The 24,261-nt window shown below is 59.2% G+C and overlaps 1 protein-coding gene across 2 annotated transcripts; it reads right to left on the reverse strand.

Annotated features, from left to right (window-relative positions):
• Positions 1-656: 656 nt before the first annotated feature.
• Positions 657-23,354, reverse strand: PALD1 (phosphatase domain containing paladin 1). Of its 2 annotated transcripts, none has more exons than XM_054832553.1 (20): positions 23,217-23,354; positions 15,321-15,518; positions 15,057-15,159; positions 14,708-14,887; positions 14,468-14,632; positions 14,152-14,312; positions 13,897-13,972; positions 13,137-13,285; positions 12,946-13,048; positions 12,735-12,839; positions 9,576-9,671; positions 8,828-8,962; positions 8,041-8,157; positions 7,776-7,955; positions 6,884-7,081; positions 6,397-6,537; positions 6,093-6,164; positions 5,776-5,916; positions 2,506-2,661; positions 657-1,026 (listed from the first exon to the last, which is right to left on the reverse strand). In XM_054832553.1, the coding sequence occupies exons 2-20, from the start codon at positions 15,503-15,505 to the stop codon at positions 877-879; spliced, it is 2,613 nt and encodes an 870-aa protein (XP_054688528.1). In that variant the 5' UTR covers positions 15,506-15,518; positions 23,217-23,354; the 3' UTR covers positions 657-876. The 2 variants fall into 2 exon arrangements, with proteins under 2 accessions (XP_054688528.1, XP_054688527.1); XM_054832552.1 differs by having other exon boundaries at positions 14,468-14,653.
• Positions 23,355-24,261: the final 907 nt, after the last annotated feature.

Here is a 24,261-nt window from a genome sequence, read left to right on the forward strand (position 1 = left end):
AAAAAGCCTCCCTTGCTATTAAAAATAAATAAATAAATTAAAAAAAACCCGTATATTTTTTTTTTTTTTCCCTACCCTCCGCATTTGAATTTCTGCTGCCTGCGCTTCCCACCGCTGGCAGCAGATGAAAGCAGCTCCCGGGAGAGACGGAGCGGGCGCTCCCGCTTCCCTGCACCCCAGCCCGTATTTTTACCATCCCTGCGCCCGGGCTCCCGTCGCCCCCAGCTCCTCTGCCCCCGCTGCGAGGGAAGAAGGGGGGGTGGGGGGGGGATTAGAGCCCTCATTTGCATCTTGCTTTGATTAACTCTATTTTTCACTCTTCCCTTTCTCCTTTCCTTAAAAATAACCACAAATCCCTCCATTAATTACGCTTTTAAGTCCACTCTTTGCTGAGCAGCTAACTGCCCCCCCCCAGCATCACCTTGGCACTCAAAAGGCAGGTTTTGGGGGGGGGGGGGGGTGGATGGAAACGAGGACCCCCCCAAACCTGGCACCGGAGCTGCCTTTCCCCCCAGCTGCATCCCCGACTGAAAAAAGTTGGGAAGAACCAACAAGAACACCCACCAAATTCAGGCGACGCCTTTTCAAAAAATAAAAAAAAAAAAAAAAAAAAAAATCACACCCCGCTCGCGATTAAGCGCCTGCCGAAAAGGATGGATTTTTAATTTACACTGTTTTTATTCGCGTCCAAAAGAACCCCAGAAATTCTCCCGTTCTAAGGCAGTTTCGGGGCTCACCCCTCCCTCCCCGCACCCTCAGTTTTTTGGGAAAACAGTCTTTTTTTTTTTTTTACCCTCCCTTCTCCCCCGCTAAGGAGAAAGCGGCGGGGTGGGCGGGGGGGGTGGGGTGGGGGTGTTTCCCCCCTGCACCCCGACCCTACACGAATTCCCCACGGAAAGGGCGGGAGGTGCCCCCCCGCGCCTGCCAGCGGCCCCGCAGCGTGCCCAGGGACTCGTCCTCCAGGCCCCCCAGCTCGGGGAAGCCCAGCCGGTTCAGGACCTCGTAGACCCCGGCCACCGCCGCCACCTGAAAAGCAGAAGGGAGAAAAAGAGATTTAACTCCCCCGCCACCCTCGAAACGCTTTTACCCCCTCCCGGGTGAAGGTCCTCGGCATCTGCCCCCCGCCGCCCCATCCCGGTACCCACCCACCCCCCCCCCCCCCCAAAACCCAGCTTTCCCCCGGCCACGGTTCGTCCGTTTGACGATGGGATCGGCCATGGCGGGGTTTGTTGGCTTTGGCACCCTCCTGCCAAAAAGCTACAACAGCGCCTTGTTTTTGCTAAAAACGCAGAGGTTACGCAGCGGGAAGGGGCGCTTTTGGGGTCAAAGGCTCCTTTGACGCGCAGGTTGGGCGTATTTAACCCCCTCCAGCAAACGGGGAGCGGGGGGGGGACAGGTTTAAGACACCGCATTTAAGACGCCGCGTTTAAACCCAGCATCCAGCCAGGAGCGAGCATCGCACATCTCCGCTAAAAGATGGTCCAGCCCCCGCCCCCCCCGCTCCCCGCCGCGCCGCCGGGCAATGCAAACACCGGCATAACCGGGATGCCGCGCCGGGGTGGGCGCCGGCCATCCCCCCCCCCCTTCCTCGCCGCGGTCCCTTCCAGCGAGATGGGGCGGGGGGAGAAACCGGGGAAGGGGGGGGGAACACAGCGAGCGGAGCTGGCAGCCACTGCTTTCGTCTCCCGCCCCGCAGATCAAACGTGCCAGTAGGAATTAGCGGCGCTGGCGGAGGCTAACGAAGGGACGAGGTGGGGTTCCCCCCACCCCCCCCCCCAAAGGCAAGCGCTGCCCGCTTCGCACCAGACAAACCCGGGGAGAGAAAAGCTAACCTCTGCCACCCAACACCAATAATTAATAAAAAAAGCAGGAAATATGGAGAATTTGGGGTGTCTCGCCCACTCCCTATTCCACGTTTTCAGCTGACCCCCCCGATTCTCGCGGATGCCTGGTGCCGGCATCCCCGTCCCGCGCGCCCTCCATCGCCTGCGCCACGCGCCCTGGCCAGGCAAGGCGAAGGGGGGGCTGCTTCGAACGATCCGCTCCTCTCGCTGCTCCGACGCGTTTGCCCGGGATATTGTCTTTTCCCTGCGCCGCAGAGAGCCTAGAGGTGGAGAGCCAGGCGGAGGGGTCCGGGGAGACGGGCTGGTGGTCTCCAACCCCCCCCCCCCCCCCCCCAAATGTTGCAAATAGCAACAGGTACGTCAAAATAAAGCCTGGGAAAACTCAGGACAGGGCAGGTTTGGGGTAGGGGGAGCACCCCATCCGCGCGGCGGGATGCAGCTCATCCCCAGTGACCTGCCTGGCTTTGCCCGAGAGCCACCAGCCCCGCGAGACGGGAGCTCGCCCGGAGCGAAGAAACCGCGTACCGTGTCCCCGACAACTGTTCAAGACTCATGCGTAAAATAAAAACCGGGGGGCGGGGGGGGGCTGCTGCTCCCCAGCACCCTGTAAATACGGGGCGGAGCGAGGTCCCGCCGGCGGCTCAGGCGGGGAAAGCCTCACCTCGCGCATCCAGAGGCTGAAGGGTCGCTGCCAGGAGTCCTTCTTCTCCAGATGCAGGTAGGCGTTGAAGAGGACCAGGTAGATGTAGCGCTCCAGGTACTGAAGGCTCCTCAGCTGCAGCGTCCGCGTCTCCCTCTCCTCCTTGCCCGACTTCCCCTGGAAGGAGCAAGGAACCGGCTGAAGCGGTACCCGAATCGGGAGAGCATCCGAGAGGCACCTCCTGCCCTGACTCCTCATCCAGGGTCCCGCTCTCCATCCCACGTGAGATGTTTGGTGGTGAAGGACCCACGAGGACCTCTTGCGCTAGGGAAAAACCACACGCCCTGCTACACGTCGGTCCTCCGACCCCATTTCCCGCCCCCCGCCCCAAAACCCCGGGGAGCCCGGCGCAGCCTGCAGCCCTCGCCCGGCCACCAGCCGAGGAGGGAGGACCACTTTGGGGACAAAAATAAGCGCATCCTTCCAGCCCGCTTCCACTGCGGCTTGGCAGTCCAGGCTCTCATTACCTTGCGGTTTCCAGCGTACAAAAACTTCCCCTTTACCGTGCAGACCTCAAAAATAGATGAGGGATTGCTAAATATATTGGGGGGGTGGGGGGGGGGGTGTGTGGTGTGCCCGGGAGCCAGGAATAGATGCCTAGGTGCAAACCGTAGCCGAAACCATGAGCTCCTGGACTGCAAAGCATTTCCCCAGGGGAAAACATGTCCCTCTCCAGCATCCCCCCTCCCCGGTCGGATTCAACCTTGTTGCACTTGTCGCCACGGCACGCAAACGTTTCCACCCGTGGGCTTTGGGCGGGGGGGAAAAAAAAAAAAAAAAAAGAAAAATCAAGGTTTGTTCAACCCATTTGCACCCCGAGTCGTGGTAGGACCAGGCAAGAGGTTCTGCCCTTGGAAAAGGCGTCTCCTCCACACGTGTGTGCCAGTATTTGCAGAGAGCAGATCCTGTTATCCTATTAGTTATCATGTTGTTATATCATCCTATTTAAATTTTATTTTATTGTCCTATTAGTTATCATGTTATTATATCATCCTATTTAAATTTTATTTTATTGTCCTATTAGTTATCATTTTATTATCCTATTATTATCTTCTGTCCTATTAGTTATCATTTTATTATCCTATTATTATCTTCTATCCTATTAGTTATCATTTTATTATCCTATTATTATCTTTTATCCTATTAGTTATCATTTTATTATCCTATTATTATCTTCTATCCTATTAGTTATCATTTTATTATCCTATTATTATCTTCTATCCTATTATTTTCTTATATCCTGCTATGTTTTCCTCCCAGTTAGGGGTGGGAAGGGGTAGGAACAAACCAAAGCAAGTGTCGAAGCACCTTTTCCTTCCCTCTCTTCACCCAAACCTCCCATTTCTCTAAATACTAACCGTGGCTTAATTAAAAGTCCATTAGGGCAATGCCTAGACTATACGATTCCCGTAATTCTCCTCTTCAAGCTGCCCATCATGGGGGGGGGGAGAGGAAAAATAAAATTAAATAAATAAAAATTAAAGCAGTTGCACACGCATCCCCTCGGCCCAGCCAAATCCAACGGGATGGACGGAGCAGCCGAGAGGGAAACGCAAAACGCAGGCAGCGACAAAAGGCTCTTCCTAGGGCGGAGGGTGCAGGGGGAGCGGATGGCTCCCTCCTTATCTCGCTTTCCCAGCGGGCTGCCAGGGCGAGTTGGATACGGCCGGCCCGGAAACAGGATACGGTCCAGGAACACCCACGTGCTGGTCCTGACCGCTAAACGCCAGGAAAAGGGGCACGGAGGTCACGGGAATTGTCTTCCCCATTAAAAAAAAAAAAAAAAACCCAAAAACCCACAGGAGTAGCCGGGTGATGCTGCTCCACCGGGGTCTTCCTCCCAGGACCCCCAAGGCTGAGCCTATAGATACGGCGAGCAGGAGCCAGCAGCGAGGCGGGGGATCATTTGGGGTCACCGGAGAGCGTAATTAAATCCATAAGCAGGCAGGCGCTCGTTTAGCACGGGAGGTTTTTGGGTTTTTTTGGGTTTTTTTTTGCTCTGCAGCAGCAAAGCAGACAATAAAGTAGGTGAGACTTCCCACCGGCCACGGGGCCACCGCCCCATAACGCATAAAGGGGGGGGCAATAAAATAAAATTACTTAGCCCCAATAAGTTCACAGTAGCTATTGCTGCAATTATTCAGTCCCCAGAGTCTCATCCCACAGAGCTCAGGTTTTCTCTCCCAGCCCCCCCCCCCCCCCCCCCCCCAGCCAAAAAAAAAGCAGAGAACCCCATAAACCAAGAGGCAGAAGCCTGGGGAGCCGCGGATGTTACCGGGTGATTAAATGCTTTGGGTTTTCTTCCCCTGCTCAATCGTTCGCAGCCGTTAATTGAAAACAGGGGTCGATGGCAGCCGCAGGCAAGACCATTGCTGGCAGGGATGACGCTGAGCCCCGAGCTCAGCCCTTCCAAGGCCCCATGAAATACTTGCACAGCTTAAAAAAACCCAACTTCCAAAAAAAAAAAAAAAAAAATTAAAAAAAAAACCAACTCTTTTCTCCCCTTTCATCAGCTGCACAGAAGCTCCCACGTAAAACTGGGCTGCGACCCACGGACTCGGCCAGCTGTGGGATGCCTCCTGCGTGGGCAGGATGGGTCCCCCCCGCCCCGAGCTCGGGTCCCCCCTCCCCGAGCTCGGAGGAGCCGGAGGAGCCTTTGGGGCTGGAAGTGGAGCGGGACGGACCGGCCCTGCCCTCTGCCGGCTGCGTGCGCCGGCTGGCCGGCCGGGATGCGGGATGGGTGGGATGCTGGCTGGGATGCGGGATGGGATGCAGGACGGAGCCGGATGCTGGGCAGGATGCGGGAGGGTACCAGACGGACAGGACGCTGGGTGGGATGCAGGATGCCGGGTGGGATGCAGGATGCCACCAGACGGGGAGGATGCTGGCTGGGACATGGGACGGCGTGGGGACGCAGGACTGCGCTAGAGAGGTGGGATGCTGGGTGGGATGCTGGGTGGGATGCTGGGCGGGATGCGGGACGGCGCCAGACAGGCAGGATGCCGGCCGGGACGCTGGGTGGGATGCGGGAGAGCACAGGACGGCACTGGGTGACCGTGACCAGAAGAGCCCCAGCACCTCTCTGGTGAAACGCCACAAACCTTCAGCCCAAGAAGCCCTCCAGCTTCGGTGGGGCCGGTCCCGGAGCCCGGCCGTACCCTCCGGGATGGGGCGCAGTGGTCCCCGGCAGCCCTGCGCCGATGGGGAAGGGGGCACGCCGGTGCCGCTCACCTGACGGTAGGTGCAAATGATGATTTCTCGGAGGTGGTAGTGCATGGGCGTCATGGTCTCGCTGACAGTGTCCAGGGCCATGTCCACCTCCTTCTTCATCCGGTGGCCATCGGGCAGGAGCTGGACTACCTTCATCACCACCTGGAGCAGGGGTAGAAGCAGCGGGGGCTTCACCAGGTGCCTCCTCACCTCGAGCCCGCTGCTCCGTCCCTGCCCAGGAGAGGACCCAGCCCCTCCAAGCAAGCAGCTGTGGCTAAGGTAGTGAGCAGCAGGCTCGGAGGGGGACCCCTAAAACAGAGTCAGGCCCAAGGACTCACCTCGAACTCCCCTTTGGTGTACTTGGCGTCAGGCACGCTCACGATTTCCTCCTCGCTCATCTCGGGGATGCCCTGGGGCGGTCAGAGAGGACCGGGCGGTTAGGGGCCGCACGGCCCCATCCGCGCTGCCCGACAGCTGAGCAGAAACGCAGACCCCAAACTCAACCCGCCAGGGCCCCAACATCCCCCACCTCCCCTCTGCACGGGCGGAGAAGCCCAAAATTTTACGCCCATCTGCTCTGCCAGGGGGTCCACGTCTCTCCTGCGCTAAACCCCAGGGAGAGCTGCAGCGCTCGGTACCCACGTTGAAGTGCCAGAGGGTGAGGACAGCGATGACCATGGCCGTGGTGGTCCTGCCCCGGCCGCTGGAGCAGTTGAACACGAAGGCTGCCTGCGAGTCCTCGGCCAGGGCGCTCTTCATCGCCTCCAGCAGCCGGTCAAAGTCCTGCCGGGAGCAAAGCCGGGGCGGGGGGAGCGTTTTATGGGTGCAGCCTGCCTGCCTTCCCCACCACGGGATCCCCCTTCTCCAGCAGCCTCCAGGCTAAAATCCCCGGCTCCTCGTGCCGGATCCAGCCCGGCATCCTCCCCTCCGTCCCCGGCTGGCCGAAGGCATCCCCCCAGGTCTCCACGCAGCATCTCCCGGGGGACCCTCCCCGCCCCAGCAAGCGCCCCGCGCTGAGCCTGGGCACACCACCGGGGTCCTGGGGCTGGGCGGCACCGAGCACCCAAGTGACATCCACCCAGGGATGGCTTGGGAAGGAGGCAGCAGCACCGTCCCGTCCCCGGGGTACCTGCTCCTTGGGAGCACAGAAGTCGGGGATGGGGATGCGGCGGTAGGTCAGCCCCTGGCAGGCGGTCTTCTGCTGGCTGAATATCTCCTGCGTGGTCAGGCAGCTCTTGAACATCTTCATCTGCTTCTCCGCCTCCAGGTATACCTCCAGCCACTTCTGGCACTTCAGCAGGTCACCCTTCAGGGTAGCCTCCAGTTTCTGCAGAGGATGGAGAAACCCTCACCGTAAGACCCGCTCCTCTTAAGTTTTTTCAGAATTTTAATTATTTTGTTCAGATGCAGGCTGACATCCCTCTCAAACACCCTAGAGCCAACTCAAAACCCCACACCGGGTCCCGGCTACCACTTCTGCCCAGGACCGTGGTCCCCACCGTGCTTGACGAGAGCCTCAGGAGCATCATCTCCCACCACCCCGGGCAGCTCCTCCACGCGGCAGCCAAGCTCCTCCGCCGCCTATCTCCTCTGGAAACCCAGCTGGGAACATCTGCTCTCCTTTCCCCAAGTGCCTTTTACCCTCGCTTGCAAGCCGCGCTATAAATTCCTCGGGGGAGGATCTCCGCTTTGCCGTGCCTTCGCAAACTCTTGCACGGCGACAGCGAAGTCAGGAGGACTCCTTTATCTTCTGCAGTAGGATAAAGAGCGGGTGGGACCAGCTGGTTTTGCATCAGCTGGGCTGTCTCCGGCCTCCAGCAGACACGGAGGATGCGAGCCGAGCACGGCACCCCAATATAACTGCCAAAAAAAAACCCCAACGAGCAGCTCTGGGAGGTTAGGGACTATCAAAGTCTGCAGATACCACCCAGGAGGGCACCTGGGAGGGGGAGATCAGCTCTTCTCGACGGGCAGAGACCCCCCCACCGCAGCCAGCATCTCCCCGGCGGGCAGAGGCTCACCTCCAGCTGCTGGGGCGAGGCGGCGGGCACGGGGATCAGCTCCTCCAGCTGCCCGGGCTCCCGCAACGTATAGATCTGCTCGTTCCCCTCCAGGACAGCTTCTTCCCGGAGGTTGATCCAAACGATGCGGGCGTGCTTCCTCTTGGTGTCCGTCAGGTACCGCAGGACGCTCCCCAGGGTCTAGGGGAAGGGGGGACAAGGGTGACGGGAGGGCTGGGCGCCCGTGGCGAGCGACCCTTCTCGCCGCAGGGTGCGTGCGCCTCACCTTGGAGCTGGGCTGCGCCGTCCCGTAGACGGGCATCTTGGGCACCCGTCGGAAGTTGGCCACGCTCATCTCCTTGGCGGTGCTCAGCACGTCCGGGCAGAAGCGTTCGTCCGCAACCTGCGGCAGAGCAAAGCCTGGGCAAGGGGTGCACACACACACACACACACCCCCCCCGGCATTGCAGCTGCCCCCTCCCACCCACGGGTTTGCAGGGGGCTTTCCCAGCGCACCACCACCTCTCCCCCATGGTTCCCACTCAGGACGAGTCCCCAAACCCTTCCAACACCAGCAAGCCGGGTCTCAAAGCCACACAGCGGCGTTTCAAAGGTGGGAGATGCTCTTCTTGCAGCAACACCGTGCCAAAGCAGCGGCGAGCCACCGACAGCTCTGGCCTCCTTCCCCTCGCCGCGGCCACCCAGGAGCACCAAGAAAGGAGACGCTGCAGCTAAGCCAGCAGCTCAGGCTCGCGTTGCAGGGTGCTCCAGCGTGCCGGTACCCGGGGTCTACGGGGCCACACGCAACCGTGCGCACAGCGGGTCTCCGGCCACACGCCCATCCTTGCCAGGGATGCCAGCAGGACGTGGACCTGAGACCCCAACGCAGACCTGGAGACCCCAACGCAGACCTGGAGACCCCAAGACTCAGCATCCGCCCTACAACAGTGAAACCCCTCGCTTCTCCCACCCCCACCGAACCTCTTTGAGGGCAAGCATCCCAGGAAGGTGCCCTTCCCAGGGGACGACGAGAAGCCACCAGCCCCATCCCTGCATCCGGGACGGGTACTCACCAGCACTCGCGTCCCCTTGGTGACAAGTTCCCCGGTGACGGTGAGCTCCGACAAGTTCATCTCTGCCTGCAGCCGGTAGAGCTCGGGGTGCCGACACATCCACCTGCTGAAGCTGAGGGCAAAGCCCAGGGGGTACTGCCGGGGGGGGGGAATGCGCCGTCAGCCTGGGCTCGCACCCCCTGCCCGGATGCAAGCCGTGACCCCACCAAAAAATGCCTGCATTTGCTTGGGAAACTCAGGGGTGGAGACCCCCTTCCGTCCCACTACATCACGAAGAAAAGGGAAAAAAAAAACAGAAAAAAGAAGAAAAAACAGAAAAAAGAAGAAAAAACAGAAAAAAGAAGAAAAAACAGAAAAAAGAAGAAAAAACAGAAAAAAGAAGAAAAAACAGAAAAAAGAAGAAAAAACAGAAAAAAGAAGAAAAAACAGAAAAAAGAAGAAAAAACAGAAAAAAGAAGAAAAAACAGAAAAAAGAAGAAAAAACAGAAAAAAGAAGAAAAAACAGAAAAAAGAAGAAAAAACAGAAAAAAGAAGAAAAAACAGAAAAAAGAAGAAAAAACAGAAAAAAGAAGAAAAAACAGAAAAAAGAAGAAAAAACAGAAAAAAGAAGAAAAAACAGGAAAAAAAGAAAGAAAAAAGAAAAAGAAAAAAGAAAAAGAAAAAAGAAGAAAAAAGAAAAAAGAAAAAAAGAAACAGAAAAAAAAAAGCAAAGGAGGGGTTTTTGGGGGTTGGGAGGGGGGGTTTCTACCTGCTCATGAAGGTAGTAGTTGAAGGCAATCAAGTAGAAATAGCGTTTGAGGCTCTGCAAAGTCCTCTGGAGGAAATATTCTTTGGTGCTGCTCCCCTGAAAGCAAAGGCAGGTGGGATTCCCGATGCCCAACGCCGACCGGGAGGCGGAGGGAAAAGCCCCACGCGCCCTTCTCTGCGGCCGGCTTGGGAGACCGACCGGCACGGAGCACGCAGGCCCGAGGCACGGTTCCTTTTTTACGCAGCAGATTTTGAGGGAAAGAGGGCAGAAACGCTGTTGAAGCTGCTGGGGGTTTTTTTTTTGCGAATTCACGCTAACTTCACCAAGCTGTTTGGCTGGAAGGAAACCGCTTCCAAAAAAAGAGAAGTGGGGGGGGGGGGGAAACCCTACAAAACCCAGTCTGGAATAGTTTTTTGATGCACCTTTTTTTTTTTTAAAAATGAAACATTTCAAATTTTCCATATTAAATGATGCTTAAAGACATAAACTTGCAAAATCCTTCCCTTCAGCCCAAGGACACCCCGGGAGCGGCTCCAACCAGCCCCGAGGGGCGTTGCTGTCCCGGGGGAACACACTGTCCAGGTGCTAACGGGAGATTCGAACCCAAGGAGGGGTGGCAGGGGGGAACAGGTCCCGTCCCCACGCTGGCCACCTCCGTGGCCTTCAGCCGCCGAGACGCTCGGGCAGCGGCATCCCTGGGCAGAGAGGTCCCCGTGCTGGCGATGCCGCGGGCGGGATGCGGGGAGCCTGCCGGAGACACCCCCTCCCGGCCCCACGCTGCGGGTAAGACGGGGAACGGCCAGGGAGCTCCCGGGGACCCCCCCCGGCTGCCTTTAAAGCCCAGCAGGACGCCCAGGACCGGCTCCAGGGTCAGCATCCTATGGGGGGGTGGCAGACCCCGAAATGAAGGGCGACGCTCAACAAACAAGCTTATTAAATAGAGACGTAACCCACGCGCCCCGAAACGTCCTCCATTTCCAAGCGTCTCCTCGCTCCCTTCACGCCCAGAACCATCCTGACGCCTACATAGGTGGCTTCAAGCAAGCCCTCCTCCTCCTCCCCTTCATCGTCACCTCCCCAAACCAGGCGCACGCCCCCAGCACAGCTATCTCCTCTCGGGGAGACGTGAGCTCAAACCCACGGGATTTTCCACTATTTGGAGACACGCCTCCCCCCCCCCCCCCGCCCCCCCAGCTCTGGGCATCCCATCCAAAAAAAAAAAAAAAAAAAATAACCGCAACGCCGGCACCGGCAAAGGAACACCCAGCACGGGGTCCGTGAGCATCCCCGGAGAGCCCGTCGGGACCCCCTGCCCAGGACACGATGGAAAATCCTATACGATGGGGCCGTATAGGTAAGGGGGGTCGGCTTGGCGCGCCTCTGGCGTTACGTGGTTGCCTCAGGAATATTTACTTGTTCTTCGCAAGAGAAATCCGGCCCGCTGCCATTTCTCGAGAGGCAGGGCAGCCGGCTTTGCGCTGGAAACTGAAAACAAAGCCGGCGAGGATGGAGCCGTGGCGGGTTCGCCGGAGGAGAGGTATTTCTCCCCAAGCGTTAGGGTTCCTGCAAAAAAAAAAAACAACCCCAAACCGCCCAGCCTCTGCGCTCTCACCCGAGATAAATCTCTTACTATTCCCTTTAAATAGGGCTTTTGATGAAAAGGGGGATGACCCACTCGCATTTCAGCCGTGGAGAGCTGGGTACCGCGGCGGTCCGGCTGCGGCTCAGCATCCCGCGCTTGGATGCGCCTACCCCTGCATCCCTATCACTTGAGGACTTAAAAAATCTCTACTTTTGCCCCAAAACACAGGGCAGAAACCCACAGTCCAGCATGAGATCGCTCCTCCGGACCCAGAAACGCCCTTTCTCTCCCCAAAAGCAAGCGGGGCTCTGCCGGCTCACCCTGCAAAGCCCCCCCCCCCGCCCCCCCCGGGTACCACCTGCATCCCCTCCAGCCCTACCGAGATTTTTTAATGGCCGAGCATCAGCCCCTCTCCCCTCCTCATCCTCCTCCCCCCAGCACATTTTCCTGGCCCCTCGCCATTGTTTAAAAACCTGCTCTCGCTCCGCGCCCGACTTCAAATAAACACTCCTCGTCGCTAATTTATGGCGGTGTCCCCCCCCGCCCCAGGCCGTTTGTTTCCCCGAGGATGACATAGAGCAGCCTTCCTCAGCGGGGAAGAGCCGGGGGAAAAGGCTTCGAGGCAGCGGGAAAATCCCCTGCCCCACGCCAAAGCTTTCCCTGCTATACGAGAGAATATCTGCCATCACACGAGCAGCACCAAACGTACCCCAATCCACCCCAAAAAGGGGGTAAAATTTAGGCTTTGCCACCAAACGCCAAAAAAACCGCCAGCAAATGTTTTCTTTTCCCCCCATTTAATCATTTGCACGGTGCTTTGCTGCTCCAGCCTATTTGCTTTGGCCGCACGGCGCCTGTTTTTTAGATTGCCCTTTGAAACCGGCCCCGGCGCTTCCACTCCGCGTTCAGCATGGGAAAATAAATCTCCAAAAAGGCTGGGATCGGGGTGGCGTTTCCATCCCAGCGTTCTCTCTCCATCCATCCATCCATCCATCCATCCATCCATCCATCCCCTGGTGAGCAGACACACCCCCCCCCCGGTCAGAGGGGAAACCACGGCTTTCCAGCGTGGAAAACCACCCCGATGGCTTTTAAAAGCAAAGGAGAAGGGAAAAAAAAAAAATAATAATAATTTACAGATAGGAAAGCTTGACCTTGAGTGACTACATTTGCAGGAAAACAGAAAAGCAAGGATGCCTCCCAGCTCCCGAGGACTTTTACCAGCCAGGCTGGTATGGATTTTCCAATTGTAGAGCTGACGAAACCAGGGCAGAGGATATTATTTGCCCCCGAGGTCATCTACCAGAAACAGCGGCGGAGCCCAAACCAGCCAGCTTTCCCCCAAATCCCAGCCTGCTCCATTTTATGGCTCTTAAACAATCGAGGGGGGAAAAAAAAAAAAATTAAATAAGAGAAGCTCCGCAACCTTCCATGTTTCACGTCCCTGGGAAATTTCCAGCTCACAGGAAGCTTCGGATTTCCAGAATTTACATTCTTCTCGGCCCCGCGCAGAAAACAGCTCGATAAACGGCCCCGCGCAGGCGGTCTGCACCCGAGCGACCCTCTCCTGAACATACCTGGATCTGATAGTCCTCCCCGATCCCTTCCAGCTTCTTCTTGTACTCGTAGATGGCTTCCTTCATGTCGTGCATCTCCGAGCAGGCGGCGATGGCACCGTCCACCTTGCGAGGAGCAAGCGGAAAGCGAGCCCCGGATGAGGGGGGGACACTACACACAACCTCCCCCCCTCCCACCCACCCCACCGGGGTTTTGCCGGCACTCCGTTACCTCCTCGACTATCTGCTGGCCTTTGGGGACCATCTCGATGAAGGTCTGGATGACCCGAAGCCTGTCCCTGGGAGATGGTTTAGGCAGGTGGGGGATGCTGGTGCTGGGAGAAGAGGGAGAGAGCTCACACCGGCCCCGGGGGGACAGGGATCCCCCCCCCCCCAGCCCGTCCCAGGGGCTGCCCCGCTTACTCGGTCTTCTGGACGGCTCCTCGGTGGTGGTGGAGGACAAGCGTGCCCATGGCCATGGCCAGGTTGGTCCTGCCCACGCCAGTCTGGCAGCCGAAGAGCAGCGCCGGCGGGGGTCTGCCGGCATCCCACAGCAGCAGGCTGGGGCTCTCCTAGGAGGGAAGGACAGAGGGATGGGGACACCTCCAGGAGAGCCGGCTCTGCCACCGCAATGGCCGGGGTGGAGGTGACGGCCCTGCCCCGGGGTGGGTGGCAACTCCCCGGCGCTCAGGGGACGGTGTGGCTGGACCAGGACAGCACGACAGGCGGTCCATCCACTGCATCCCCCTGCCCCCGCCAGCGAACGTTGGCCTGTCCAACCCCACCGGAGATGTTCCCACCACCAGTCCCCAAGGTGCCGAAACGAAAGCTCCCAGGCTATAAGAGCGAGAAGCCTTTGCACCAAATCCAGATCGTTTCTCCCAAAGCCGTTTAGGGAAGAGCCACCTGCGCAGGGATGCTGGGAGGTGGTGAGGGACGGTCACCTCCAGTCAGGGGTAGGGACAAGCAGCTGGACAACACGGACTTCTCCAGCAAGGTCTACAGCAACGGGAACAGGATGCAACCGCGGGCACGGGCATCCTCTAACGGGCAGCATAAACCCAAAACCAGCAGATGATGCTCTCAGGGAGTCACGCTCCCCGACACGGTGTACTTGCTCCAGCGCGGGAGCAAATCCCAACCCGACGTGGCCCCGTGGACCAGGCGCTTCTCCTCGGCTCACCCTGAGGAAGTGGACGAAGGCGTCGAACTGCTCCTCCAAAGGGGCTCCCTCGGCGGGCAGGGGCAGCCGGTGGTACCTGCCGGGCACGGGGACAGCCCGTGTTAGGAGGACAAGGCCATGGCGAGGGATTTGTCCCCGCCGCGGTGGAGGACACGTGGCTTAAGAGGGCTATCAAGAGCCCAGCTCGCAGAAGCAAAGCTACCAACCACACGCGAGGAGGAGGAAGAGGAGGAGGAGGAGGAGGGAGGGCAGCACCTGTAGGAGGGCAGGAGGAAGACGGGTCTGCGGTAGACCTCCTCCGTCACCTGGATGTCCTCCTCGCACTGCACCCTCACGGCGTGGGGCTCATCCCGCAAGCGCTCGATGTCGTTGTAGACGTAGTAGACGCTTTCGCTCAGCTGCGCGAAGTCGTGGATCTAGCGGAGACGGGGACCGCCACGTCAAAACCCGCGGGGCGCCCACCACCTCCGACAATTCCCCCCTCTCCGCTCGCCTTCGAGCCAGGGGGAACGCAGACACCCCGTTACGGTGGGGCGATGACCCGACCCGCTCCCCTCCCAGCCCAGCCCACCTCCTTGCGGATGGCCAGCTCCAAGCTCTCGGCCCGCAGTCCCCGCTGCAGGCGCTGCAGGTTTTCGTGCAGGTTCTCCTTGCCCCGGGGGGTGTAGGACACAAAATCCCCCTCCAACCGCAGGAAGACGACGGGTTCCTCGCGGACGCAGAAGAAGACGCACTCCTGCAAAGAGAGGGAGAAGAGCTGCCCAAAAGCTTTCCTGCCTTTTTCCGCCCCGGTTTCCGCCCTCCCACCAACCTTGTGGCCCTCTCTCTGCAGCTTCTGCAGCACGAGCTTGAAGCCGTTGAGGCTGGGCTGCCCCATGCCGAACACGGCGTAACCTCCTTTGGCTTGTCGGAAATTGGGAGCGCCGCAGCTGCCGGTAGTGTTCAAGACGTCTAATTTGCCATACACATCCCTGACCATGAAATATTTCCCCTGCAAAACAAGAGGGGTGGGGGGAAGATGGGGAATAAGCGGATTTGAGCACGCGGAGAGGAGAAAAGTGGCTTTTTGTCTTGGTGATCTTCAAAATTAGCCCCAAAAAACCTCGAGGGCTCCAAATTTCAGGCTGAAACGGGTTTTGGCGTGGGGCGGCGGCGCTCACCTGCACAAGGTAGTGTTCCAGCGTGGTCTCGGAAATGCGTCCCACCGTGTAGTTGGCCTTCAGCAGGTCATCGTGGATCTGAAATTCCTCCCTGCAGTTGTACCTGCAAAAGGCACGTGCGGGCAATTAAAGGGGGGAAACAAAGAAAGAAAAAAAAAAAAAAGACATAGGTAAAGAATTAAAAAACAAAAAAAAAAGAATATTTAGGGAAGAGGGCGCAGAAAAATAGAGGTCTGGAGTTGCAAGAGGCTGCCGAGGACTTACGTGATGACCACGGGCGCCACTTTGTTGGTGATGATGGACTTGGCCTTGCTGTTGTGGAGCCCCAGGGTCTGGAAGGAGTGGATGCTGAGGGAGCGCTGGTCCTCCATGCTGCCGTCGCCCGGCGCCCCGCTCTCCAGGGGGGATGCCGAGACTGCCTGCTGCGCCGCGCTGGCCGTCGTACCCATAATCCGCAGGCGGCTGCGCCGGCACGGGAAGGCGGCAGCAACCGCAGGGAAAACAAGGAGAGAGGGAGGAGGAGGAAATTTTTTTTACATTTTTTTCCTTTTTTTTTTTTTTTTTTCCCCCCAGCTGCTCCCGTTTTAGGAAGGGAAAATCCCGGACGGGTGCAGGGCACCCCCCTGCCGACAGCCGGGAAGAAACGCTAACCCAGCCCTTTCCCTCCCGCTCCTGCTAAGGGTTTTCTTCCTCCCTCCATCCGGGAGGGTCCCGACCCTGAGCAGACAAAAGCGAGGCCGGGGAAGTGAGGGGCGGGGGGGAAAGGCCCCCCCCAAATCTGCTGAGTTAGCAGATGGCACTGCCGAGCGACCCCGCAGCTCCCCGTCCCCGCGCAGCCCTTAACCTCATCCCCTACTCTCGCAGCACCCCTAAACCGCTCCAGGGTCCCTCCCCAGGCGGAAAACACTCGTGCACCAAGTAAACCTTACTAAATATTTAGGAATTTAGGATTTAGGCACTCTGGGCAGCTCCTGGGAGCGGGGAGCGAGGCTCGGGGAGCTTGCTCCCCAGTCCGGGCTGTGCACGCACACACGCGTGTGGATGCACGTGCGAGCAGAGGAGGAGCCGGAGGGGGAGCGCAGGGGCGGCTGCGAACCGCCCGCACGTGATTTTGTGGCCGCAGAAGTCGCGGGAGGCAGCAAGGAGGAAAGGTGCCCCCCTCGATCTCACCGGAGGCATCGGGGTGAGGGACATCCTCCAGCTATTAATGAGCAAATCCAAAAGCCACCTTTAAAACAGCCGGTTATTCCCATGCTGGAGGAGCCCGCTCTCCCCCCCACCACGAGAGGAGGTGGGGGACCCCAAAAGCAGACACACACACACCCCCCCCTCCATCCCCAGGGAGTTCATCCCTAAACAAGGATGAAAAAACAAAAGGGCTCGCCCGCTGGCAGCGACCAGGAGCATCCCGCCACACTCGACCGGTCCAGGACAATGCACCGACTGTCTGCACCAGCCAGGGCCGGATCCTGGTAACCGAAGGAAGCGAGAGATGGCAAGGGAGTAGCCTAGGGAAAAAAAAAAATTTAAAAAAAAAAAAAAAATTCCCAAAACCTCAAACTCTGCCCACCCTTATTGAGACGGTGCCCCGTAAAAATCTCCTTTGTACCGCTGCTGCGCGGGGAATAACGCTGGCAGCATCCAAAGGGGGACGGTACCTGCTCGGTGGCGACGCGCGGCGCTGGGAAAGCGGGGCTGGCTTTAACCCAGCCCTACAAACGCTTTTGCAGCTGCTTCTGCTGCCTGGCGAGCAGTACGGGATCGGTCCCTTACTGCAATCCCGGGGAACGTGATGCCCCCAGCAGCTGCAAATGCTTCAAGGGCTGGGGGGGCGGGGGGAAAAGCCTCCAGAAAATGTGCTATTTCGAGACGGTCGTGCCCCGGCACAGATTTTTTTTCCCCTCCTCCCCATTTTCCTTCCCTGCTCTGCAGAAAACTTGTTGCTCTACCATGAATTTTCTGCCCCATTAGGCGGCCTGATTTCTTTTACATGTGAGAGAAGGGGGGGGGGGGGGGGGGGGGGGGGGAAAAAACCCCAACACAACCAGCTGTTTCAGGCCAGTGACATTTCTCAAGTCCCCTTACGCTTTTCTTTCACATAAACACTGTTGGGACAACAATAAAGCAAAATAAATATATATAAGGGAGGTTTCAAGTGGTCCCGAGCAGGCGCTCGTGGCTTTGGAGAGCTGTCAGCAAGCAGGAGGGGGGTGTTCAGCCAGCATCCTTTTTTTTTTTTTTTTTTTTTTGCCCCCCCTCCTTATCTTGCTCAGAATCAGTGCATCTTTTCAAAAGCGGCCGGCGCAGCCTGACGAGCTCTACGGATCCCTCTGGGATTGCTCCAGCATCCCTCCGCTGGGGGATGGAGACTCACCCCCACCCAAACCCGCAGGCAACTTCTCTATTTCCTTCGTCCTTCTCCCCCCGCCGCAATCACCCACCTTCGCCGCAAAGCCCCCAGGGATATATAGGATTTTTTTTTTTTTTCCCCCCCCCCCCCCCCCCCCCCCCCCCCCCCCCCCCCCCCCCCCCCCCCCCCCCCCCCCCCCCCCCCCCCCCCCCCCCCCCCCCCCCCCCCCCCCCCGACAAACCACATCGGCAAATAACAGACATAAAAGACGCCGGGCAGATTTGGAAATGGTTTTTCAAACCGCAAAATGAACGGAGAGAGGAAATCACATTTCAACTTCTTTCCCCCCCGCCGCCTTCCCCCTCGGCTGGGCAGACAAAAAGCAAGCAGCTTTTAGAAAAGTACCAAAATTACCCAAAATGGGTGCTCTGGATAACCACGGGAACTGCTCTAAAAAGCCACGGGAAGAGGGAAGCGCCGGTGTTATCCGTATGGGAGCAGCTCTTTACTGGTGCGGCTGCATCCGATGGGAGCGGGATGGCTTACCCCCCCCCCCCCCAGCACCCAACCTGCACGCTGGGACGCAAAACCGGATGGGTGGGGAAGCAAAACCCTCTCCCAGGAAACCAGATAAAATGATCTCGTCTAAAAACCCTCCCAAATATCGCCGGTGGCCGCGACGAGAAGAGATGCAACGGAGCTACCATCCCGGGCCAGCCAAGGCGGGCAGGAGCCCAGGGACCAGCCCAAAGGGCTCTGGATTAGCCCAAATACCGGGTTTTTTCCCCCCCCAATAGTTGAACACAGTTAGCAAACGCTAAGCGGGTGCTTAGGCAGGCAACTTACCCTTAAAAAAAAAAAAAAAAAAGTAGTTTTATTATTTTATCGGTATTTAAAAGAACTCTACCAGGTCCAGCGTCTCAGCCTAGAATGGTAAGATCCGAGTTATTCCCCCCAAAAAAAAAAAAAATCAGCCGAGCTGGTGGGGCTTTGCTCCGTTTTCCTGCCGCTACGAGAAGTTAGGAGGCTGAGACGCGATCCGCACGGATTTTACGATGGAGTTAGGCGGCAGCCGGGGTGAGCCGGTTTTGAGCATCCCTTCCCTTGCACGACGGCGCATTTAGGGGTTTCCTTTCTAGGAGGGAGAGGATGCAGAGCCAACCCCCCCTGCACGGCATCCTCGCCTCCTGTCCGTGTCTTCTCCCCAGGGCGAGGGGCCAAGCCCCCCCAAACCACTCACCCGGCCTGCTCATCCCCTCGCAGCCCTAAGCTGAGGGACCAAAAAGCCAAGCCTGAGAGAAACCGTGGCCGTGGCTCGTTAACAAAGAGCTCATTTTCTACCCGGCCGCAAAAAGGAGCGACACCCTGCGAGAGGGTATCCCGCCCGAACAAACCAGCACTGTTCTTCTCCAGGTGTTTTGCCTAAATTCAAAGCTCCAGCAGCCGCCGGTTAATTATTCCCGCTGCCTAACGAGGAAGCGGAGCCCTCCGGGTGGGTAACGTATAGATGCTTTAGATACTTCCCTTCCCCTGCAGACCCCCTCTCCCGGTACGGCCAGCCCCGCCGAGCCCGGGGCCGATGGGGAACGCCGGAGGAGCCGCAGGCGGCACTGGGATGCTGCCGGAGCATCCCGAGAGACGACGCGCGGGCTGTCGCGATGATGTACGGTGCTCAGCTCCCCCCGCACCTTGCAGAGCCGCTCCTCTCCCCCCCTCCCGCCGCCCGGCACGGGGGTTATTCCCGTGCCAGGGAACCTGGCGAGGACTCAAAGCCGGAGCAAACAATGGACTAAATATAGCGGGGGACGGCCGGGCTGCAGCTGCAGGATGCATCTGCCCGGCTACCGCGATGAGGAGGAAGCGTGCGCTTGCCCGGCCACCTCATTGTCAGCAGGAAATAAATCAAATAAATCTCTCTCCGTGCATCCTCGGGTTATTTTATAGGTTGTTGGTTTGGGTTGGTTTGTTGTTTGGTTGGGGTTTTTTTGGTGTTTTTAAATAAAACGCAAAGCCCTTTGGGAAGCAGCAGCAATTGCGGCATCCTCCTAACGCATCCATCCCTCCCCTGGGTGCGGGGTGGCCCTAGCAGCTTTTCGGCACTGAGCCGGCACGGACGCATCCGCGAGGGACCGGAGGGCACCCGGCATCGCTGACCCAAGCGGGGAGGCAGGAAACACCGCGGCGGCCGGCAGGAAGCCCCGGTGCTGCCGGAGGGGCATCACCGAACCCCGGAGGAAGCGTTGGAGCCGATCCCCCCCGCCCCGGCGTGCTCTTTAACCCTCTTTTTCAAAAAAAAAAAAAAAAAAAAGAAAAAAACCACAACAAAAAACCCCAGTGAAAATAAAATAACACACAAGCAGCAAGCCCTTTGCCGGTGGAGCCCGCGTGTGTCGGGAGATATCCCGGAGCAGAGGCTGCGTGGGAACCGGGCTCCTGTTGTTCCAGGTGATGCCGGAAGGAAGCAAGTTGGCTTAGTGAAAAAAAACCCAAAAACCCTCATAATAAAACAAAAAGGAAAGGTGAGAAATAACATATTAAGGCCTTGTGTACTTGAAACGTGTCATTCGCCCACCAAGCTGGCAAGGGTGAAATAAGGCAAGCAAGCAACAGCGACCCAAAACGCCTTAAACCAACCCAAAAGTGCTTCGCAACGGGGACGAAAAGGCTCTGGAAAGGCAACTTTGCAGCAGACAGCTCTGATTTTACAAGCCTTGCTCGTTTTATTATTAAACAAGCAAAAAGCAACCGCTCTCCATTCTCACAGGCTCCAGGCTCCTCAGAGAGCCAGCACCGACAGCCAAAACCATAACTAAATAAGCGGCATTCCCTAGAAAATACAGAGGTGTTTCTCAATCAGGCCGGGATCGGCGCTGCCGATCCCCCGCGTGCCCCGTGCTCCGCCGCCGGCATCTGCCAAGGACGAGGGGAAAGCATCGGCGGGATGCCTTCCCCCAAATCCAAGCGGGAGCACCGGAATAACGAGGACTCCTGCCTTTTGGCAGAAAACCCAGCGCCACATCCCCGCCTTCCGTGGGACCATCCCGCCTTTAGCTACCGGATTTAAAAATCCTTACCCTGGAGTCAGGGAAAGCTCTCTGGGACAGGGAGGAAGGAGGGGGGGGACAAAAAGAAAGCCGCCGACGGGGAGGATGCTGGTACCCGACGGGAGGTACCAGGAGCGGTACCCGGGCTGCAGCCCTTGCTCCCAAACCTGATTTCCAGCGATTTATTAATCAGCAGCGTCAAACCTTCCTCGCTAAGCAAAGCCCGGGCAACGCACGGGAAGAATTAAGATAAAAAGGTGTCTAGGCAACGGGACGTCGCTTTTTTTGGCTGAGCCGCCTCGACTTTGCACAGAGGCCACCTGGACTCCTTTGCCGCCCTTTTTAAAGGCCCCCAGCGGGTCCCCTCGCACATCACGCCGGTCCCTGGGCGCGGCAGCTCGCGGCACGAAGGGGATGCTCAGGCTGCCCGCTGTGGCACCGAGGGGTTTTATCAATGAGCATCAATGGAAAGAGGAACAAAGCCCTAATTTGCAAGCGCCAGCGCTGCCGGTTGTGCCGTCAGCTCGCTGCCAGCAGTTTCAAGGTCTGCGAGCATGCTTACTGAAGAGTTTCCTTTCAATAGCGGCAAAGAAGGAAAAAAAAAAAAAAAAAAAAAGCCATAAAGGATGGAGATAAAGGCGGGGGGGGCATCTCCAAAGAGACGACCGTCCTGCGGAGGAGCTCTCCTCCAACACCAAAGACTCCCTGGCTCACCAGGAAGCGCCACGGCCCCACGCTCAAACCCGCCCCGCCAAATTTGTCACCCCGTGCTATTTCCACCTCCTCCCCGCAGGAGGTTTTGCGGCGTGACCCCGCGCCGGCCGGCAGCGGTGGAGGGGTGGGAGGGGGGGGTCCCAAGGGCGGGAAGCCCGGGGTGGCACCCCGCTCCCAACCCCGGGAGGCTCAGCGCCACGAGAAGCCCGGCCAGGGCGTTTCGGGAAGGCGAGGGCTATGATTTTGTGCTATTCATAGCTAACCACCGGCTCCCCTCCCGACGGGAAAAGCTGGCGGAGCAACGGGATGGCTCCGTTGACGCGGGGCTGCTTTTCAAAGCCCGGCTGCTGCGGACCACACCTTCTGCAAGACAAGCAGCACCTTATGCGCGCCCGCCGTCGCACGCGCCTTTGCACGCTCGGTGGTTTCGCGTGCGGTAGCGCACGCGGCTCGCTCTCCCGGGCTCTCTTCACCCCCGCCCCGCTCTCCAAAATAAAAGCAAAATCAAACAAATCCCAGGGGGGTATTTGCTCGCTACAGAGACCTGCCGGTTATTTTTAGGCTTCGTGTCATTCGTGCAGAGACATAATCACTTCCTGCCTTCCAGGAAGGAAATGTCCCACCGCCGCTGCCTGCCTGCCTGCCTGCATGCCTGCCTGCTCCCTCCCTCCCCAGGCAATGCCTGCACGCTCCCAGCACAGCCACCCCAAAACCCGCTGGGGGGGGGGGGTTAACAACCAGGACGCAGCTTGGGATGTCACGAGTGCCATGGTCCCCACAAGCACAGTGGGGAGAAGAGGTGGTGTTCACACACACACACACGCACACGCACACCCCCGCCAAGAGGAGCGATGCACTGGGAAAAGGGTGGAGGCAGGGGTCCGGAAAAGTCCGGCAGCCATAGGAAACACAGCCTGGACGTAGTTTCTGGAAGTTTTCATCCCCACCAGCTACAGATGTTGAGCAGGAGCTCAGCGAGAGCACGCAGCCTGTCCTCCTAGGACATCGTCCGCATCCCGGCTCTGCCCAGGTGACCCCATCCTACACGGGGGCAGGAGCCGACCGCGCTCTGCGACGTACCCTGCACATACGTGCCAGCGGAAAGCCCATCGCTGAGCGATCCCAGGTTTCCTGCACCCCCCACGCTCCCCAAATGGGAGGCTGCGGAGCCAAACCCCAGCCCGGGATGCTCCCCGAGCAGGGAAGGGACTGCGGTTCCATCTGCTCCTCTTCCTCCTCCATCTTCATCCTCCAGCAGGGAGCCATCCCGCAGCTCCCCATTTCAGACCTTTATCCTTGGATGATTTTTTTTTTTTTTTTGGGGGGGGGGGGGTGTAAGGGAAGCAAACAAGAGATGCAACCCCCAAAACTCACTTTGGGACACTCCGGCCGCAGCGGGCATGGCCGGCACCGGCTGACGGCCACGCTGGGCTCCTCGCCCGGGTCAGCCTCCTGCGGGGCTGGCTTCCAGGCAGCGAGGGGGAGAGAAAAAGCCCCTTTTCAATAAAAAAAAGGGAATGCAAAGGCACAAGAGCTGGGAATACTCTGCCACGGGGCAGATGCCGGCCCACAAAACCAGTTACCCGTCTCTTTCTCTGGAGGCTCGAAGCAGAGCGCTGGCTGCGGGTATACCCTCCCCGCCAGGGTCTGGGCACCCCACGCTGGGGGGTTCGTGGTCTGGGGGCAAAATAAAGCTTCCTCCCTCGGCTCCGGGCCGAGGGGAGCCCTGCCCGACAAGCCCCCCGGACCCCGCGGGAGGAAGGCTGCTCCCAGCAGCGGCACCTGCCCCCATCTCCCGATTGGGGGGGGGGGCTGGCTGCAAACCCCCCCTTCCCCCCAAAGTTGGTGCTGGGAGGTGAGGGGGGGCACCCACCTCCACGGCTGAGCCTGCCTCCCCCTTCCCCACGCACCCGGCTGGGAAACGACCCCACACACACACCCCCCCCCGGGGAGGGGATGAACGGGGGGAACCGGCCCCGGGCTGGGGGGGGGATGCCGGTCCCGGGGGCGGAAGGAAGGAGCGGGGCGGGGGGGGGGGGGGGTGTGCGGTACCTGGCGGCGGCTCCGGGCTCAGCTCCCGCGCCGGGCTGGCCGCGCCGTCGGGCGCCCCATGGGGCCGGCGGGAGCGGGGTGGCGGGAGCGCAGCCCCGCGGCCGCCCCGACCGCCGGAGCCTCGGCGGGGGGAGGAGGCGGAGGAGGAGGCGGAGCGGAAGGAGGAGCAGAACCGCGGCCGCTCCGCCCCACGCCGCGCCCGCCCGGCACCGCCCCCCCCCCGGCCCGGAACGTCCCCCCCGGGCCTGCCCCGCCGTGGTGCCCCAGCACGTTGCAGCATCCCCCGGCACCGCGGGGATCCCCCCCCCACACGCACCCCGGCCACAGCACCCGTCCCCTCGGGGACCCTCTGGCATGGGGCATCCATCCCCCCGGCTGGCATGCAGCATCCTCCACCCACAGCACCCGTCCCCTCGGGGACCCCCTGGCACGCGGCACCCCTACGCTCAGGGGCCCCATGGCACGTTACGTCCCCCAGCCACAGCCCCCATCCCTGAGGGGACCTCCTGGCACACGGCATCTGTCCCCTCGGGGACCCCACCGCATCCTCCAGGCAAAACCCATCCCCTCAGGGACCCGACCCCCAGCACACAGCGTCCCCCAGCCACAGCACCCATCCCCTCGGGGACCCCCAGAACACAGCAGCCTGCTGGAGATGGTCCTTCCCCCCCCCCCCAAGCGGAGCTGGACACATAGCGTCCCTTTCACAGACCCAAACGCAGCTGGTTACAGCAGCCTGGCCTAAGAGACATCTGCAGAGACTCCACGCTTGGTGTCCCCACCTTGCGGGAGGTTTTCGGGAGAGGGCGTAGACCTGGAGGCATCCTCTGAAACATCAGGGTGGCTCCAGGCCCCCAAATCTCCTTGCTTGGGCCAAATGCCTGGGGAAATCGGGCTGCTGCCCACCCGGCTGCTCCCCAGCACGTACAGGCACCGTGGTGGGTCCCTGCGACGCCTCTGCTGGCACCAGCAGGACCAGCGTCAAGGGCTGCTCATCTTCCACTGGTTTCCAGCACAGCGCGCAGTAAAGCCATGAGATGACTTC

Source organism: Grus americana, chromosome 7 (assembly GCF_028858705.1).
Source record: "Grus americana isolate bGruAme1 chromosome 7, bGruAme1.mat, whole genome shotgun sequence".
Taxonomy (NCBI): Eukaryota; Metazoa; Chordata; class Aves; order Gruiformes; family Gruidae; genus Grus; species Grus americana.

Coding starts and splice junctions, on each gene's coding strand:
- PALD1 (XM_054832552.1), bottom strand. CDS start 15,505: ATGGGTACGACGGCCAGCGCGGCGCAGCAGGCAGTCTCGGCATCCCCC. Junction 9,672..12,734: donor GGGAGGACTATCAGATCCAG/GTATGTTCAGGA, acceptor CTTTGCTTTCAG/GGGAGCAGCACCAAAGAATA. Junction 8,158..8,827: donor CCAAGGGGACGCGAGTGCTG/GTGAGTACCCGT, acceptor GCTCTGCCGCAG/GTTGCGGACGAACGCTTCTG.